We start from the raw sequence: 19259 nt of genomic DNA, 5'->3' as shown, positions 1-19259 counted from the left end.
GTGAGTGTCTGTATCCGTGTATACCAGTGTCTGTGACTGTGTGTATCCGTGTATACCAGTGTCTGTGACTGTGACTGTGTGTATCCGTGTATACCAGTGTCTGTGACTGTGACTGTGTGTATCCGTGTATACCAGTGTCTGTGTCTGTGAGTGTCTGTATCCGTGTATACCAGTGTCTGTGACTGTGAGTGTCTGTATCCGTGTATACCAGTGTCTGTGTCTGTGAGTGTCTGTATCCGTGTATACCAGTGTCTGTGACTGTGTGTATCCGTGTATACCAGTGTCTGTGACTGTGTGTATCCGTGTATACCAGTGTCTGTGTCTGTGAGTGTCTGTATCCGTGTATACCAGTGTCTGTGACTGTGTGTATCCGTGTATACCAGTGTCTGTGACTGTGTGTATCCGTGTATACCAGTGTCTGTGTCTGTGAGTGTCTGTATCCGTGTATACCAGTGTCTGTGTCTGTGAGTGTCTGTATCCGTGTATACCAGTGTCTGTGACTGTGTGTATCCGTGTATACCAGTGTCTGTGTCTGTGAGTGTCTGTATCCGTGTATACCAGTGTCTGTGTCTGTGAGTGTCTGTATCCGTGTATACCAGTGTCTGTGTCTGTGAGTGTCTGTATCCGTGTATACCAGTGTCTGTGAGTGTCTGTATCCGTGTATACCAGTGTCTGTGACTGTGTGTATCCGTGTATACCAGTGTCTGTGACTGTGTGTATCCGTGTATACCAGTGTCTGTGACTGTGTGTATCCGTGTGTGCCTGTTTCTGCCTATGCCACGATCTATCTCTTTTTTTAGCTGGGCCCAGATATGTTAAAGAAAAAAAGAACTTGGGTGTGGATAGTGAGAGTGTGTGCACATATAGTGTGAGTGTGCGCATGTGTAGGGAGAGTGTGTGCGCGTGGGTAGGGAGAGTGGGAGTGTGGGGAGAATGTGTGTATTGAGTGTGAGAGTGCAAATATGGTGAGAGTGCGCGCGTGTGTATGAGAGTGCGCGCGTGTGTATGAGAGTGCGCGCGTGTGTATGAGAGTGCGCGCGTGTGTATGAGAGTGCGCGCGTGTGTGAGAGTGCGCGCGTGTGTATGAGAGTGCGCGCGTGTGTATGAGAGTGCGCTTGTGTATGAGAGTGCGCTTGTGTATGAGAGTGCGCGCGTGTGTATGAGAGTGCGCGCGTGTGTATGAGAGTGCGCGCGTGTGTATGAGAGTGCGCGCGTGTGTGAGAGTGCGCGCGTGTGTGAGAGTGCGCTTGTGTATGAGAGTGCGCTTGTGTATGAGAGTGCGCGCGTGTGTATGAGAGTGCGCGCGTGTGTATGAGAGTGCGCGCGTGTGTGTGAGAGTGAGCGCGTGTGTGAGAGTGCGCGCGTGTGTATGAGAGTGCGCGCGTGTGTATGAGAGTGCGCGCGTGTGTATGAGAGTGCGCGCGTGTGTATGAGAGTGCGCGCGTGTGTATGAGAGTGAGCGCGTGTGTATGAGAGTGAGCGCGTGTGTATGAGAGTGAGCGCGTGTGTATGAGAGTGAGCGCGTGTGTATGAGAGTGCGCGCGTGTGTATGAGAGTGCGCGCGTGTGTATGAGAGTGCGCGCGTGTGTATGAGAGTGAGCGCGTGTGTATGAGAGTGAGCGCGTGTGTGTGAGAGTGCGCGCGTGTGTATGAGATTGCGCGTGTGTATGAGAGTGCGCGCGTGTGTATGAGAGTGCGCGCGTGTGTATGAGATTGCGCGCGCGTGTGTGAGAGTGCGCGCGTGTGTGAGAGTGCGCGCGTGTGTGAGAGTGCGCGCGTGTGTATGAGAGTGCGCGCGTGTGTATGAGAGTGCGCGTGTGTATGAGAGTGCGCGCGTGTGTATGAGAGTGCGCGTGTGTATGAGAGTGCGCGTGTGTATGAGAGTGCGCGTGTGTATGAGAGTGCGCTTGTGTATGAGAGTGCGCTTGTGTATGAGAGTGCGCGCGTGTGTATGAGAGTGCGCGCGTGTGTATGAGATTGCGCGCGTGTGTATGAGAGTGCGCGCGTGTGTATGAGAGTGCGCGCGTGTGTATGAGAGTGCGCGCGTGTGTATGAGATTGCGCGCGTGTGTATGAGAGTGCGCGCGTGTGTATGAGAGTGCGCGCGTGTGTATGAGAGTGCGCGCGTGTGTATGAGAGTGCGCGCGTGTGTATGAGAGTGCGCGCGTGTGTATGAGATTGCGCGCGTGTGTATGAGAGTGCGCGCGTGTGTATGAGAGTGCGCGCGTGTATGAGAGTGCGCGCGTGTATGAGAGTGCGCGTGTGTATGAGAGTGCGCGCGTGTGTATGAGAGTGCGCGTGTGTATGAGAGTGCGCGCGCGTGTATGAGAGTGCGCGCGCGTGTATGAGAGTGCGCGTGTGTATGAGAGTGCGCGCGTGTATGAGAGTGCGCGCGTGTGTATGAGAGTGCGCGCGTGTATGAGAGTGCGCGCGTGTATGAGAGTGCGCGTGTGTATGAGAGTGCGCGCGTGTGTATGAGAGTGCGCGTGTGTATGAGAGTGCGCGCGCGTGTATGAGAGTGCGCGCGCGTGTATGAGAGTGCGCGCGCGTGTATAATTTGTGTGTGTGTGTATGAGAGTGCGCGCGTGTGTATGAGAGTGCGCGCGCGTGTATGAGAGTGCGCGTGTGTATAATTTGTGTGTGTGTGTGTATGAGAGTGCGCGCGTGTGTATGAGAGTGCGCGCGTGTGTATGAGAGTGCGCGTGTGTGTATGAGAGTGCGCGCGTGTGTATGAGAGTGCGCGCGTGTGTATGAGAGTGCGCGCGTGTGTATGAGAGTGCGCGCGTGTGTATAGTTTGTGTGTGTGTGTGTGTGTGTGTATAGTTTGTGTGTGGGGCACACACTGACTCTTTCCCCCTCCCACCCACAGCGAGAACAGATTCTGAGGTACCAGTCCTCAGTAATGTCATTGTAACCATCATTTCTCCCTCCTCTCCTCTCCTGAGAGCGCTGACTTTCGCTGGGGTCCGATTCCATAGACCACTGACATCACCAGATGTTTGGGTGAACGGTCAACTTAGCCTCCTCCTTCCAGCGTACCAACCTCACCATCCCCCGCTCACTCTATCCAGCTGTTTCCTAAAACCAGTTCAGTAATCCCTCAGTCGCCCATCTTACCTGGATGCCTGTCCCTGCAACAATGCCCCTCACCCTCCAGCTCTGCTGCCCTGACTTCTCAAGAGTCTTGTTCTCGGTTTCCTTTCACCTTGATCAATTTGTCCTGAACCCTCTCTACGGCCTTGACCTTTTCACAGGTGTCTTGCTCCCCTCTGTAAGGCCCCCTCTGAGGTGCCTCTTCTTGGATGATGAAGATTATTCCTCCCCCTGGCCACTGTCTGAGGCTGAACCGGATCGTTCACAACCTTGGCGTCCTATTTGACCCTGAGATGAGCTTCCGACCCCATATCCGCTCCATCATCAAGACCACCTACTTCCACCTCCATAGCATTGCCCGTCTGCGCCCCGCCTCAGCTCATCTGCTGATAAACCCTCATCCCTGCCTTTGTTACCTCTAGACTTGCCTTTTCCAATGCTCTTCTGGCCGGCCTCCCATCTTCCACCCTCCATAAACTTTACTCATCCAAAACTTTGCTGACCGTATCCTAACTCGCACCAAGTCCAGTTCGCCCATCACCCCTGTGCTCGCTGACCTACATTGGCTCCTGGTCCGGGAATGCCTTGATTTTAAAATTCTCATCCTTGTTTTCAAATCCCTCCATGGCCTCTCCCCCACCTGTGCCCACTATTCTGTGGGAGTGTAGGCAGCGCAGCCAGGCCTGATCCTGGACCCATCCGGCACGCACCCATTGCATGACCCCCAGCCGGGGTTGGTGTGGGAGGGGGGACATCGCTGGATATAAATTTGGTTTGGTATCCCTGGCTGATTGTCCCGTCGCTGGCCCTGGGTCACTGAGGCCAACTGTAGCCCTTCAGCTGCCAGCTTAGCTGAGATCAGCTGACCCATCGCAGACCAGAGTCCCAATCTGGGCCATTCCTGGTATGCTTGGCTCCCTCTTTACTGCCCCAGGGGCCTCAGACGAGCGGCCCAGTGGGAGCACGACTGAGCCTGCTCCCCTGTGTCTAACCCAGCACCCCACCCCTTCCCCCAGTTCCCATGACATCAGATGTTTGGAGTTTTCAACCTTCCCTGGTCAGAGCCCTGGTGCGTGTTATGTTGACTCACTTTCGAAGCATGGAAGGCTCGGTGAAGGGTTTCCCTGGCGGGGCCTGGTCTGTTTGGACTCCCTTCAGAGCAGCGTGAGATAGAAACTGCTAGACAAAAAAGACCAAGATCCATCGAGTTTCCCTTCTACCATCCTGGTAATTGCTTGATACAACGATAATGGAGTTGTTGACTAATCACAGCAATCAATCTCTGTCAATTAGTCTACAACAGACCCAGACATGAGGCGAGGAAAACCCCCACTGGCGGAAAGCTTTGGAAACCACAGGTGCAAAGTCACCTGTTCCTCACCATACGCTACACTCACCACATGTCACGTCTCGAATTACCAATCTGCTGTATTCTGAAAGAAATCTATCTAATTTGCATTTGAATGAATCACCTGACACCCTGGCACAGACAGCTGCAGAATGAGTTGAGTTTAAACCGGAGAGAGGTATACTCTCGGGGATCGAAGGGTTCGGAGAAAAGGCGGGCAGTTGGGAGTAAAAAGACCATGTGATTGCAAGGCTAATAAAATGGGGGAGCAGACACCCTGGGGCAAATGGACCCCTGCTTATGGTGAAGGGGCTTGTTTTCATAGGAGGCCATTCAGCCTCTCGGGCTTACTCGGCCATTCAATTAGATCATGTCTGATCTGTATCTTAACTCCATTTCCCGCCTTTGCTCCATATCCATTGAGACCCTTTCCCAACAAAAATCTATCGATCTCAGTCTTGAAAATTACAACATTGAACCAGCATCCGCAGCCTTTTGGGGAAGAGAGTTCCAGATTTCACCCTTTGTGTGAAAAAGTGCTTCCTGATTTCCCTCCTGAACGGCCTAGCTCTAATTTTAAGGTTGTGCCTCCTTGTTTTGGACTCCCTCACCGGAGGAAATAGTTTCTCTCTCTCTACCCTGTTGAATCCTTATTAACATTTTAAACACCTCAATTAGATCACCCCTCAATCTCCTATACTCGAGGGAATACAAACCAAGTTTGTGCAACCTGTCCTCATAACTTAACCCTTTAAGGTCTGGTATCATTCCGGTGAATCTGTGCTGCACCCCCTCCCTCCTGAGGTGCGGTGCCCAGAACTAACACAGTACTCCAGATAGGGTCTAAACAGAGCTTTATATAACTGCAGCATCATTTCCTCCCTTTCTGTTCCAGCCCCCTTGAGATAAAAGTCAAAACTCCTATAACCTTTTTGATTACTTTTTGTACCTGCCCACTGACTTTAAACCTCTCCGCCCCTCCACAGTTCCTAGTCTCTCGCCATTTAGAAAATGCTCCGATTTATCTTTCTTGGTCCAAAGTCTCAGTGCCTCGTCTCCCTGTGTGTGCTGAGCATTGTGTGGGTCCGTGCACCGTGCTGTGAAGTGGCCTCTAAATGCCGCCTTCCCCTTACCGATCGAGCTCTGCCTGGCCGCACCGCGTGTCTGTCACTCAGCCGTGTGTTGCCGTGCCCGGTTAGCCGCCTGTACACGGTGCCTTTTTGTTGACCTTTTCTCTCTCTCTTGTTTCGTTCTCTCAGGTGTCTGCCTATGACGGGGGCGGGGGCCGCCGGTACAGTACTTCCAGCTTTCGTGCAGTAAGGCCCAGTCTCCCTCTCTCTTCCTCCCAAGCCCACTGCCGTCCCTCACCGATCGAGCTTTCTCCCCAACTCCGGCTCCCGACTCGGGAAATGAGGCCGGTTATTCCGCACGGCACCAGGGCAGCCGGAAAACCTGCTCCCAGTCCTGACGGAGCCTGTGGCGTTGGTATAAGTGCCCCTCCCACCCCACCCCCCGGAATCCCCCACCAGTGTGAGTGGTCTGAGTGCAAACAATGCTGGACAGTCACCAATATAAAAGGGGCAGGGGAGGGGCTGTGATTCCAGTCCCTCCATGGCCTCGCCCCCCCCTCCCTCTCTCTGTAACCTCCTCCAGCCCTACAACTCTCCGCGATCTCTGCGCTCCTCCAATTCTGGGCTCTTGCCCATCCCCGATTTCCTTCACCCCCACCATTGGCGGCCGTGCCTTCAGCTGCCTCGGCCCTAAGCTCTGGAATTCCCTCCTTAAACCTCTCTACCTCTCACTGCTCGTTTAAGACGCTCCTTAAACCGAGCTCTGACCAGGCTTTTGGTCACCTGTCCTAATATCTCCTCATGTGGCTCGGTGTCAAATTTTGTTTGATGATCGCTCCTGTGAAGCACCTTGGATGTTTTACTACGTTAAAGGCGCTATATAAATGCAAGTTATTGTTGTTTGATGTCCATCGGTGGGAGTGGGTGGGGGTGAGAAAAAAGCTCGGGTGGAGGTTGCAATGGGCAATGATGTGGGTGCAGGGAGGGGCCGCACTGTAGGAAGGAGGTGCACTGCAATATAGGGATGGGGAGGGGGCCGCAGGGTGGAGTCGGGGGAGGGGCCTAGGGTCAGAGGCGGGGCAGCGCCCATGGATCGGGGGAGGGGCTGCACTTGAGAGGAGGCCCAGCACCTCAGAGCAGTACCTCCCGATTTGAGCCCCAAGTCCCCCCCCCCCCCGTGTTTCGATGCCAGATCCTGGAGAACAGCTGGCCCGGTTTTCTCGCTGGTGTTCAGCTAGTCCCTCATCGAGCCCCCCCCCCCCCCCCCAACAGGGCCTTAGGGGAACTGGAGCAGGTTTGTGCCATTTGCCGGCCAGGGAGAGTTGGGTCACAGACACTGGGGAGCGGGGCTCTTTAATTATGGGTGGTTGAGGAACATCACATGCTGTTCGCTCGATGTGACATTGTCACCATATAGAAGCACTGCTGTAAGGTGCTCCTAAACACTGTCAGTCTAATCCTCTGTCTGTGTGTGTCTCTCTCTCTCTCTCTCCCTCTCTCCTCTCTCTCTCCCTCTCTCTCTCCCTCTCCCTCTCCCTCTCCCTCTCCCTCTCCCTCTCCTCTCACACCTGTCTCTCCCGTCTCCGCTCTCCTAGCCCTCCGAGTACAACTGTGTCCTTGGCTCCGGTCGCGTGCTTCGTCCCGCGCAAGCTCAGCTCGTGCGAGTCCAGTGGTGAGGACGTTCTTACTTGCTCTGTACTGTTGTGTTATGAAAAACTTGGAGATCTGGGTTTTTCCTCCCAGACCCTCCCCCGCCTTCCAAGCCACTCGTCCCCTCCTCTCCTCGTCCTTTCCTCCCCCCCCGCCCTCCTCGTCCCCTCCTCTCCTCGTCCCCTCCTCTCCTCGTCCTCTCCTCCCCCCCCGCCCTCCTCGCCCCTCCCCCCCGCCCTCCTCGTCCCCTCCTCCCCCCGCCCCTCCTCCCCCCCCCTCCTCCCCCCCCCGCCCTCCTCGTCCCCTCCTCCCCCCCGCCACTCCTCGTCCCCTCCTCCCCCCCCCGCCCTCCTCGTCCTCGTCCCCGCCCTCCGTCCCCCTCCTCGTCCCCGCCCTCCTTGTCCCCTCCTTGCCCCGCCCTCGTCCCCTCCCTCCTCCACCCTGCCCTCCTCGTCCTTGTGGGCCCTTATTACCATTACATTGCTTTATGTCAAATTCTGACAAATCCCCTCCCTCTGGTACATAATCACTCCATCGATGACCATCCTCCCTCTGGAACATAATCACTCCCATCGATGACCAATCCCTCTGGAACATAATCACTCCATCGATGACCATCCCTCTGGAACATAATCTCTCCCATCGATGACCATCCCCTCTGGAACATAATCACTCCCATCGATGACCATCCCTCTGGTACATAATCACTCCCATCGATGACCATCCCTCTGGAACATAATCTCTCCCATCGATGACCATCCCTCTGGAACATAATCACTCCCATCGATGACCATCCCTCTGGTACATAATCACTCCCATCGATGACCATCCCTCTGGAACATAATCTCTCCCATCGATGACCATCCCTCTGGTACATAATCTCTCCCATCGATGACCATCCCTCTGGTACATAATCTCTCCATCGATGACCATCCCTCTGGAACATAATCACTCCCATCGATGACCATCCCTCTGGTACATAATCTCTCCCATCGATGACCATCCCTCTGATACATAATCTCTCCCATCGATGACCATCCCTCTGGTACATAATCTCTCCCATCGATGACCATCCCTCTGGAACATAATCACTCCCATCGATGACCATCCCTCTGGAACATAATCTCTCCCATCGATGACCATCCCTCTGGTACATAATGTCTCCCATCGATGACCATCCCTCTGATACATAATCACTCCCATCGATGACCATCCCTCTGGTACATAATCACTCCCATCGATGACCATCCCTCTGATACATAATCACTCCCATCGATGACCATCCCTCTGGTACATAATCTCTCCCATCGATGACCATCCCTCTGGAACATAATCACTCCCATCGATGACCATCCCTCTGATACATAATCACTCCCATCGATGACCATCCCTCTGGTACATGTCTCCCATCGATGACCATCCTCTGGAACATAATCACTCCCATCGATGACCATCCCTCTGATACATAATCTCTCCCATCGATGACCATCCCTCTGGTACATAATCACTCCCATCGATGACCATCCCTCTGGTACAATAATCACTCCCATCGATGACCATCCCTCTGGTACATAATCTCTCCCATCGATGACCATCCCTCTGGTACATAATCTCTCCCATCGATGACCATCCCTCTGGTACATAATCACTCCCATCGATGACCATCCCTCTGGAACATAATCACTCCCATCGATGACCATCCCTCTGGAACATAATCACTCCCATCGATGACCATCCCTCTGGTACATAATGTCTCCCATCGATGACCATCCCTCTGGTACATAATCACTCCCATCGATGACCATCCCTCTGGAACATAATCTCTCCCATCGATGACCATCCCTCTGGTACATAATGTCTCCCATCGATGACCATCCCTCTGGTACATAATGTCTCCCATCGATGACCATCCCTCTGGTACATAATGTCTCCCATCGATGACCATCCCTCTGGAACATAATCACTCCCATCGATGACCATCCCTCTGGTACATAATGTCTCCCATCGATGACCATCCCTCTGGTACATAATCACTCCCATCGATGACCATGCCTCTGGTACAATTAACACTCATTAAGGGAATCTTTCTGTGACCACTGGAACATTAAAAACAATACAACTCTACATTCAGTTCATCCAAAATTAGAGTATGTCTGGAGAGATAATTTTCAACTTGATAATACTGGGGTACAGGACTGTCATACTATAATACTGGGGTACACTACTGGTGGGTTCAGGTCCGTCACTGTATAAAACTGGGGTACAGTACTGGTGGGTACAGGTCTGTCACTGTACAACACTGGGGTACAGTACTGGTGGGTACAGGTCTGTCACTGTATAAAACTGGGGTACAGTACTGGTGGGTTCAGGTCCGTCACTGTATAAAACTGGGGTACAGTACTGGTGGGTACAGGTCTGTCACTGTACAACACTGGGGTACAGTACTGGTGGGTACAGGTCTGTCACTGTATAAAACTGGGGTACAGTACTGGTGGGTTCAGGTCCGTCACTGTATAAAACTGGGGTACAGTACTGGTGGGTACAGGTCTGTCACTGTACAACACTGGGGTACAGTACTGGTGGGTACAGGTCTGTTACTGTATAACACTGGGGTACAGTACTGGTGGGTACAGGTCTGTCACTGTATAACACTGGGATACAGTACTGGTGGGTACAGGCCTGTCACTGTACAACACTGGGGTACAGTACTGGTGGGGTACAGGTCTGTCACTGTACAACACTGGGGTACAGTACTGGTGGGTACAGGTCTGTCACTGTACAACACTGGGGTACAGTACTGGTGGGTACAGGTCTGTCACTGTATAAAACTGGGGTACAGTACTGGTGGGTACAGGTCTGTCACTGTACAACACTGGGGTACAGTACTGGTGGGTACAGGTCTGTCACTGTATAAAACTGGGGTACAGTACTGGTGGGTACAGGTCTGTCACTGTACAACACTGGGGTACAGTACTGGTGGGTACAGGTCTGTCACTGTATAAAACTGGGGTACAGTACTGGTGGGTACAGGTCTGTCACTGTATAAAACTGGGGTACAGTACTGGTGGGTTCAGGTCCGTCACTGTATAAAACTGGGGTACAGTACTGGTGGGTACAGGTCTGTCACTGTACAACACTGGGGTACAGTACTGGTGGGTACAGGTCTGTTACTGTATAACACTGGGTACAGTACTGGTGGGTACAGGTCTGTCACTGTATAACACTGGGATACAGTACTGGTGGTACAGGTCTGTCACTGTATAACACTGGGGTACAGTACTGGTGGGTACAGGTCTGTCACTGTACAACACTGGGGTACAGTACTGGTGGGTACAGGTCTGTTACTGTATAACACTGGGGTACAGTACTGGTGGGTACAGGTCTGTCACTGTATAACACTGGGATACAGTACTGGTGGGTACAGGTCTGTCACTGTATAACACTGGGGTACAGTACTGGTGGGTACAGGTCTGTCACTGTACAACACTGGGGTACAGTACTGGTGGGTACAGGTGTGTCACTGGTGGTGGGAGCAATTTGGGTTAAGGAGTTAGAGTATCACACAACAGTAAATTGTGTTGGATTATGTGTGGTTGCTGTTTTCATACTGAAAGCAATATGTTAGATAGTCCCATTGACCACATTGTGTGTAATCTCCGAGTAGTATTTGCACTGTTGTGTTTCTGAGAGTCTCACACTGCTGGATAGCGTTTCATGGGTACTGACTCTCACTGGGTACAGTTCCATGGGTACTGACTCTCACTGGGTACAGTTTCCACGGGTACTGACTCTCACTGTGTACGGTTCCATGGGTACGGACTCTCACTGGGTACAGTTCCATGGGTACTGACTCTCACTGGATACGGTTCCATGGGTACTGACTCTCACTGTGTACGGTTCCACGGGTACTGACTCTCACTGGGTACAGTTCCATGGGTACTGACTCTCACTGGGTACGGTTCCATGGGTACTGACTCTCACTGGGTACAGTTCCATGGTACTGACTCTCACTGGGTACGGTTCCATGGGTACTGACTCTCACTGGGTACGGTTCCACGGGTACTGACTCTCACTGGGTACAGTTCCATGGGTACTGACTCTCACTGGGTACGGTTCCACGGGTACTGACTCTCACTGGGTACGGTTCCATGGGTACTGACTCTCACTGGGTACGGTTCCATGGGTACTGACTCTCACTGGGTACGGTTCCATGGGTACTGACTCTCACTGGGTACGGTTCCATGGGTACTGACTCTCACTGGGTACGGTTCCACGGTACTGACTCTCACTGGGTACAGTTCCATGTGTACTGACTCTCACTGGGCTCTGACCCCCGCTGGGTACAGTTCCATGGGCTCAGACTCTCATGGGTCCGGTTTCGTTGGCATTGAGTGTCACCAGGAATGGTTCAGTTCACACTGACTGTCACCGGGTATGGTTCCGTGGGCACTGGCTCACTGGGTAGGGTTCCGTGGGCACTGGCTCACTGGGTAGGGTTCCGTGGGCATTCACTCTCGCCGGGAACAGTTCCATGGCCACTGATTCACCGGGTCCGGTTCCGTGGGCACTGACTCTCACTGGGTCCGGTTCCGTGGGCACTGACTCTCACCGGTCCGGTTCCGTGGGCACTGACTCTCACCGAGTCCGGTTCTGAGGGCACTGACTCTCATCGGGTCCGGTTCCGTGGGCACTGACTCTCACCGAGTCCGGTTCCGTGGGCACTGACTCTCACCGGGTCCGGTTCCGTGGGCACTGACTCTCACTGGGTCCGGTTCCGTGGGCACTGACTCTCACTGGGTCCGGTTCCGTGGGCACTGACTCTCACCGGGTATGGTTCCGTGGGCACTGACTCTCACCGGGTCCGGTTCCGTGGGCACTGACTCTCACCGAGTCCGGTTCTGAGGGCACTGACTCTCATCGGGTCCGGTTCCGTGGGCACTGACTCTCACCGAGTCCGGTCCGTGGGCACTGACTCTCACCGGGTCCGGTTCCGTGGGCACTGACTCTCACCGAGTCCGGTTCCGTGGGCACTGACTCTCACCGGGTCCGGTTCCGTGGGCACTGACTCTCACCGGGTACATCACTGACTCTCACCAGATACGGTTCTGAGGCACTGACTCTCATTGGTTCCGTTTCACCGGCTGTCCTCGGGCACATAGTGGGTGAGGCCAGGAGCTGTAGATGGCGATTGCGATTCTAACTCCTCTCCCTTCTCTCTCTCTCCCTGCAGGTGGAAGAAAGGCTGGAGAAGGATTTTACAGAGAAGGTGAGTATCTCGACACAGCTAACTGAGTAAAGAATTGTGCCCTTTGTGCAGGTTCATGCGGGCACTGTAGTCCTGGAATTAACCGGCGCTGGGACAGGGTTGATGCCCGGTGACTCCTCCTGCTCCCTCTACACTGTCCATCAACACTCCCAGGGCAGGTACAGCACGGGTTAGATACAGAGTAAAGCTCCCTCTACACTGTCCCATCAAACACTCCCAGGGCAGGTACAGCACGGGTTAGATACAGAGTAAAGCTCCCTCTACACTGTCCCATCAAACACTCCCAGGGCAGGTACAGCACGGGTTAGATACAGAGTAAAGCTCCCTCTACACTGTCCCATCAAACACTCCCAGGGCAGGTACAGCACGGGTTAGATACAGAGTAAAGCTCCCTCTACACTGTCCCATCAAACACTCCCAGGGCAGGTACAGGGTTAGATACAGAGTAAAGCTCCCTCTACACTGTCCCATCAAAACACTCCCAGGACAGGTACAGCACGGGTTAGATACAGAGTAAAGCTCCCTCTACACTGTCCCATCAAACACCTCCCAGGACAGGTACAGGGTTAGATACAGAGTAAAGCTCCCTCTACTATGGCCCTCCTATGGGCCCAGTGCCATACTGGGCAGGAGATAGTGAGTGATGATGAGAGGCCCTGGGTTGCATGTTAGCTCCGATCTTCTGCTGCCCTCACTAATACATAACACCCCTCTTCAATATAACGTTGCATCGATGTCCGACTGGCCAGTTGAGGTCAACAAGCAGAGGCATCGGCCCTGGGCTGCAGTACATTCTTCGCTCTGTGAGCACGTACGTGGCTAATTGATGTGCTTTTTGTTTCAGGGATCCAGAGCGGCCTCAAGTCTCTCTGCTGCTACCCTTGCCTCCCTGGGGGGCACCTCGTCAAGGAGAGGCAGTGGGGAGACCACCACCCTCGATGGACACTGAAGGCTCTCTTCGAGAGATCAAGGTAGGTGTCATTTCCGAGCTGGTGCTCCAGTGGGGGAGCCTCACCGACCGGGAGCACAGGTCGGAAGTTCACTGGCGAATGCCCACATTTCTGAAACGTGCCTTCAGTGGCGGCGGCGGTGGGGGGGGCCGGTGTGGAGGTGAGACTCCCAGTGAGATTGCCGAGCCCTCATATACTCCCGTGGTGTCAGCTCATGGATTCTGGGCAAGAGATGTACAGGGATATAGAATTTCTTCATCATCGTCCTTATCTCCTCACAGTGCTGGGTCCATGTGTCTCTGTCTCTCTTCCTCTGCCTCTCTCTGTTTCTGTCTCTCTCACGCTCTCTCTGCCTGCCTCTCTCTCTCTCTCTCTCTCTCTCTCTCTGTGTCTCACCCTTTCTCTCCCTCTTTGTGTCCCTCTCTTTGTCTCTTTCTCTGCCTCTCTGTCTGTTTGTCTCTCTATCCCTCTCACTGTCTTCCCCAATCCCCGTCTTCTCTCTCACTGTCTGTCTGACTTTCTCTCTCTCTTTCTCCCTTTCTCCCTCACTCTGTCTCTCGCTTTCTCTCTATTTTTCTATTTTGCACACTTACTATGTCTGTCTGACTCTAGCATTCTCTGGCTCTTTCCCTCTCTTTTTGCCTCTGTCTCTGATTCTCTTTCTGTTTCTCTCTTTCTCTTTTTCTCCATCTCTGCCTCTATCTGTCTCTCCCTGTCGTTCTCCATGTCTGTCTCTCTGTCTGCCTGGCTGTGCATCTCTCTCTTTTCCTGTCTCCCTCTCTCTCTTTCTATTTTTTCTCTCTCCCTGTCTCTCTTTCCCTCTCTCTGTGTCTGCCTCTGTCTCTCAACCCGCCCTTTCTATCTTTTAGTCTCTTTGTTTCTGTTTTTCTCTCTTTCTCTGTCTTTCTGGCTTTCTGTCTCTCTCTCCCTTCCTCTCTGTCTCTCTTTTCCCTCTTTATTCCCTGACTTTCTCTCTCTCTCTCTCAGTGTCTCTCTGTCTCTGTCACTCTCTCTCTCTGTCTCTCTCTCTCTCTCTCTGCCTCTCTCTCTCTCTCTCGAGCCCTCTCTCAGTGTCTCTCTCTCTGCCTCTCTCAGTGTCTCTCTCAGTGTCTCTCTCTGTCTGTCTGTCTGTCTCTCTCTCTATTGAATAAGCTGCTGTCTGATTCTCCCCCAGGAAATCTTTGAGCTAAAGGACCAGATACAGGATGTAGAAGGATAATACATGGAGGGCTGAAGGAGCTGAAGGTATCCGGATTGGCAATGAGTGTGAGCCCCTCCCCCAGTGGTCCTTATTGGGGACATGGTGCTAACCAGCAGGGCTCTGTCCCACCTGAGTCACTTTCTGTCCCACACACCTCTCACTAACAGCATGAAGTGGACTGATCCCTTGTTTCTATTCACTCTGGCATGAACTGAAACTCGAACCAGCTCTTCCAATGTGCTCATTCACCTTCACCTGGGAAGCCTGATTATACATTCCTATCTCCATCTCTCCATCTCTCTCTCCCACTTCCTCCTTCCCTTGTATTTTCTCCCATTCTCTCCCATCCCCGCTGTTTTGCCCTCCCCCCACTCTCTCTCCCCCCCACTCTCCTCCCACTCTCTCCCTCCCTCATCCCACTCTCTCTCCCTCCCTCCAGCCCACTCTCTCTCCCCCCCACTCTCCTCCCACTCTCTCCCTCCCTCCATCCCACTCTCTCTCCTCCCACTCTCTCTCCCTCCTCCCACTCTCTCTCCCTCCTCCCACTCTCTCTCCCTCCTCCCACTCTCTCCCTCCCTCCATCCCACTCTCTCTCCTCCACGCTCTCTCCTCCTCCCACTCTCTCCCTCCCTCCATCCCACTCTCTCTCCCCCTCACTCTCCTCCACTCTCTCCCTCCCTCCATCCCACTCTCTCGTCCTCCCACTCTCTCTTCCCTCCTCCCACTCTCTCTCCCTCCTCCCACTCTCTCCCTCCCTCCATCCCACTCTCTCTCCTCCCACTCTCCCTCCTCCACTCTCTCTCCCCTCACTCTCCTCCCACTCTCTCCCTCCCTCCATCCCACTCTCTCTCCCCACTCTCCCTCCTCCCTCTCTCTCCTCCTCCCACTCTTCCTCCCCAATCTCTCTCCTCCCTCCCCACTCTCCCTCCCCCCTCTCCCTCCCCCCTCTCCCTCCCCCACTCATCCCACCCCACTCTCCCTCCCCCACTCTCCCTCCCCCCACTCTCCTTCCCCCCACTCTCCTTCCCCCCACTCTCCCTCCCCCCACTCTCTCCTTCCCCCCACTCTCCCTCCCCACATCTCCCTCCCCCCACCTCTCCTCCCTCCACTCTCCCTCCCCCCACTCTCCCTCCCCCACTCTCCCTCCCCCCTCTCTCCCACCCCCCACTCTCGCTCTTCCCACTCTCACTCTCCCCCCCACTCTCCTACCACTCTCTCTCCCTGCCCCCACTCTCTCCCCTCTCACTCTCCCCCCCTCTCTCTATCCTACCACTCTCCCTCCCCCACTCTCTCTCCCTCCCCACTCTCTCTCCCTCCCCCACTCTCTCTCCCTCCCCCCCACTCTCTCCCTCTCACTCTCTCTCCCTCCCACTCTCTCTCCCTCCCCCACTCTCTCTCCCTCCCCCCACTCTCTCTCCCTCTCACACTCTCTCCCTCTCACTCTCTCTCTCCCTCCCCACTCTCTCTCCTCCACCCCACTCTCTCTCTCTTCCCACTCTCTCTCTCTCCCCACTCTCTCTCTCCCCCCACTCTCTCCCCACTCTCTCTCCCTCCACTCTCTCTCCTTCCACTCTCTCTTCCCACTCTCTCTCTCCCTCCCACTCTCTCTCCCTCCCACTCTCTCTCCATCCCACTCTCTCTCCCTCCCACTCTCTCCCTCCCACTCTCTCTCCCTCCCACTCTCTCTCCTTCCCATTCTCTCCTCCCACTCTCTCTCCCTCCCATGCTCTGTCCTCCTCCACTCTCTCTGCCTCCCCACTCTCTCTGCCTCCCCACTCTCTCTGCCTCTCCCACTCTCTCCCCCCACTCTCTCTCTCCCCCCACTCTCTCTCCCTCCCACTCTCTCTCCCTCCCACTCTCTCTCCTCCCACTCTCTCCTCCCTTCTCTCCTCTCCCATCTCTCTGCCTCCCCCACTCTCTCTGCCTCCCCCACTCTCTCTGCCTCCCCCACTCTCTCTGCCTCCCCCACTCTCTCTGCCTCCCCCCACCTCTCTCTCCTACCACTCTCCCTCCCTCCCCCCCCCGCTCTCTCTCCTCCCACTCTCTCTCTCTCCCTCCCCCCCGCTCTCTCTCTCTCCACTCTCCCTCTCTCTCCTCCCACTCTCTCTCTCTCCTCCCCCCCACTCTCTCTCCTACCACTCTCCCCTCCCCCCCCGCTCTCTCTCCTCCCACTCTCTCTCTCTCCTCCCCCCCCGCTCTCTCATCCTCCCACTCTCCCTCTCTCTCCTCCCTCCCACTCTCTCTCTCTCCTCTCCCCCCCACTCTCTCTCCTCTCCCCACTCTCTCTCCTCCCACTCTCTCTCCTCCCACTCTCTCTCTCCCCACTCTCTCTCTCCCCCACTCTCTCTCTCCCCCCACTCTCTCTCTCTCCCCCCACTCTCTCTCTCCTCCATTCTCTCTCCTCCCACTCTCTCTCCTCCCACTCTCTCCCCCCACTCTCTCTCTCCCCCCACTCTCTCATCCTCCCCACTCTCTCTCCCTCCCACTCTCTCTCCCACTCTCTCTCCCTCCACTCTCTCTCTCCCTCCACTCTCTCTCTCCTCCACTCTCTCCCTCCCCCCCACGTCTCTCTCTCCTCCCACTCTTTCTCTCTCTCCCTCCCTCCCACTCTCTCCTCCCACTTTCTCCACTCCACTCTCTCCTCTCCCTCCCCACTCTCTCTCTCCCCCCACTCTCTCTCTCCCCCACTCTCTCTCTCCCCCCACTCTCTCTCTCCCCCCACTCTCTCTCTCCCCCACTCTCTCTCTCCCCCCACTCTCTCTCTCTCCCCCACCTCTCTCTCCTCTCTCTCTCCCCCACTCTCTCCTCTCTCCCCCCACTCTCTCTCTCCCCCCACTCTCTCTCTCCCTCTCTCTCTCCCCCCACTCTCTCTCTCCCCCCACTCTCTCCTCCCCCACTCTCTCTCTCCCCCCCACTCTCTCTCTCCCCCACTCTCTCTCCCCCACTCTCTCTCCCCCCACTCTCTCCCTCCACTCTCTCTCCCCCCACTCTCTCTCCCTCCACTCTCTCTCTCCCTCCACTCTCTCTCTCCCTCCACTCTCTCTCCCCCCCCACTCTCTCTCTCCCCCACTCTCTCTCTCCCCCCACTCTCTCTCTCCCCCACTCTCTCTCCCCCACTCTCTCTCCCCTCTCTCTCCCCTCCACTCTCTCTCCCCCCACTCTCTCTCCCTCCACTCTCTCTCTCCCTCCACTCTCTCTTCTCCCTCCACTCTCTCTCTCCCCCACTCTCTCTCTCCCCCCACTCTCTCTCTCCCCCCACTCTCTCTCTCCCCCACTCTCTCCACCCCCACTCTCCCTCACTCTCTCCTCCACTCTCTCTCCCCCCACTCTCTCTCCCTCCACTCTCTCTCTCCCTCCACTCTCTCTCCTCCCTCTCCACTCTCTCTCCCCACACTCTCTCTCCCACGCACTCTCTCTCCCTCCACTCTCTCTCTCCCCTGCCACTCTCTCTCCCCCCACTCTCTCTCCCCCCACTCTCTCTCTCCCCCACTCTCTCTCTCCCTCCACTCTCTCTCCTCCCCCACTCTCTCTCCCCCCACTCTCTCCCTCCACTCTCTCTCCCCCACTCTCTCTCCCTCCACTCTCTCTCTCCTCCACTCTCTCTCTCCCCTCCACTCTCTCTCCCCCCACTCTCTCTCTCCCCCCACTCTCTCTCTCCCCCCACTCTCTCTCCCCCCACTCTCTCTCCCCCCACTCTCTCCCTCCACTCTCTCTCCCCCCACTCTCTCTCCCTCCACTCTCTCTCTCCCTCCACTCTCTCTCTCCCTCCACTCTCTCTCCCTCACTCTCTCTCCCCCCACTCTCTCTCCCTCCACTCTCTCTCTCCCTCCACTCTCTCTCTCTTCCCCCCACTCTCTCTCTCCCCACTCTCTCTCCCCCCCACTCTCTCTCTCCCCCCACTCTCTCTCCCCCCACTCTCTCTCCCCCCACTCTCTCCCTCCACTCTCTCTCTCCCTCCACTCTCTCTCTCCCCCACTCTCTCTCTCCCCCCACTCTCTCTCTCCCCCCACTCTCTCCCTCCACTCTCTCTCTCTCTCTCCCCCCACTCTCTCTCTCCCCCACTCTCTCTCTCCCCACTCTCTCTCCTCCCCACTCTCTCTCCCCCCACTCTCTCTCCCCCCACTCTCTCTCCCCCTCCACTCTCTCTCCCCCCACTCTCTTCCCTCCACTCTCTCTCCCCCCACTCTCTCTCCCCCACTCTCTCTCTCCCCACTCTCTCCCCCCCACTCTCTCTCCCCCACTCTCTCTCCCCCACTCTCTCTCCCCCACTCTCTCTCCCCCCCTCTCTCTCTCCCCCCACTCTCTCCTCACTCCCCCCCACTCTCTCTCTCCCCCCACTCTCTCTCTCCCCCACTCTCCTCCCACTCTCTCTCTCCCCCACTCTCTCTCTCCCCCCACTCTCTCTCTCCCCCCACTCTCTCTCCCCCCACTCTCTCTCCCCCACTCTCTCTCTCCCCCACTCTCTCTCCCCCACTCTCTCTCCCCCCACTCTCTCTCCCCCCACTCTCTCTCTCCTCCCTCTCTCTCTCCCCCCCACTCTCTCTCTCCCTCCACTCTCTCTCTCCTCCCCACTCTCTCTCCTCACCTCTCTCTCCCCTCACTCGCCTCTCTCTCCTCCCCACTCTCTCCTCTCCCTCCCACTCTCTCTCTCCTCTCCTCTCCTCTCTTCCTCCCTCCCACTA

The 19259-nt window shown here is 55.5% G+C and overlaps 1 protein-coding gene across 1 annotated transcript in view; it reads left to right on the top strand.

The window, feature by feature from the left end:
- LOC137324067 (dentin sialophosphoprotein-like) overlaps positions 1–19259 on the top strand; it is a 71192-nt gene that overhangs the window by 27057 nt on the left and 24876 nt on the right. Inside the window, exons 5-6 of the mRNA XM_067988235.1 lie at positions 12391–12426; positions 13271–13397. Of these exons, the coding sequence (XP_067844336.1) occupies positions 12391–12426; positions 13271–13397 (163 nt within the window). The remainder of the gene's footprint in view (positions 1–12390; positions 12427–13270; positions 13398–19259) is intronic.

Source organism: Heptranchias perlo, chromosome 7 (assembly GCF_035084215.1).
Source record: "Heptranchias perlo isolate sHepPer1 chromosome 7, sHepPer1.hap1, whole genome shotgun sequence".
Lineage (NCBI taxonomy): Eukaryota > Metazoa > Chordata > Chondrichthyes > Hexanchiformes > Hexanchidae > Heptranchias > Heptranchias perlo.
The sequence above is the reverse complement of the archived record's forward strand: the minus strand, read 5'-3'. Positions and strand labels throughout refer to the sequence as shown.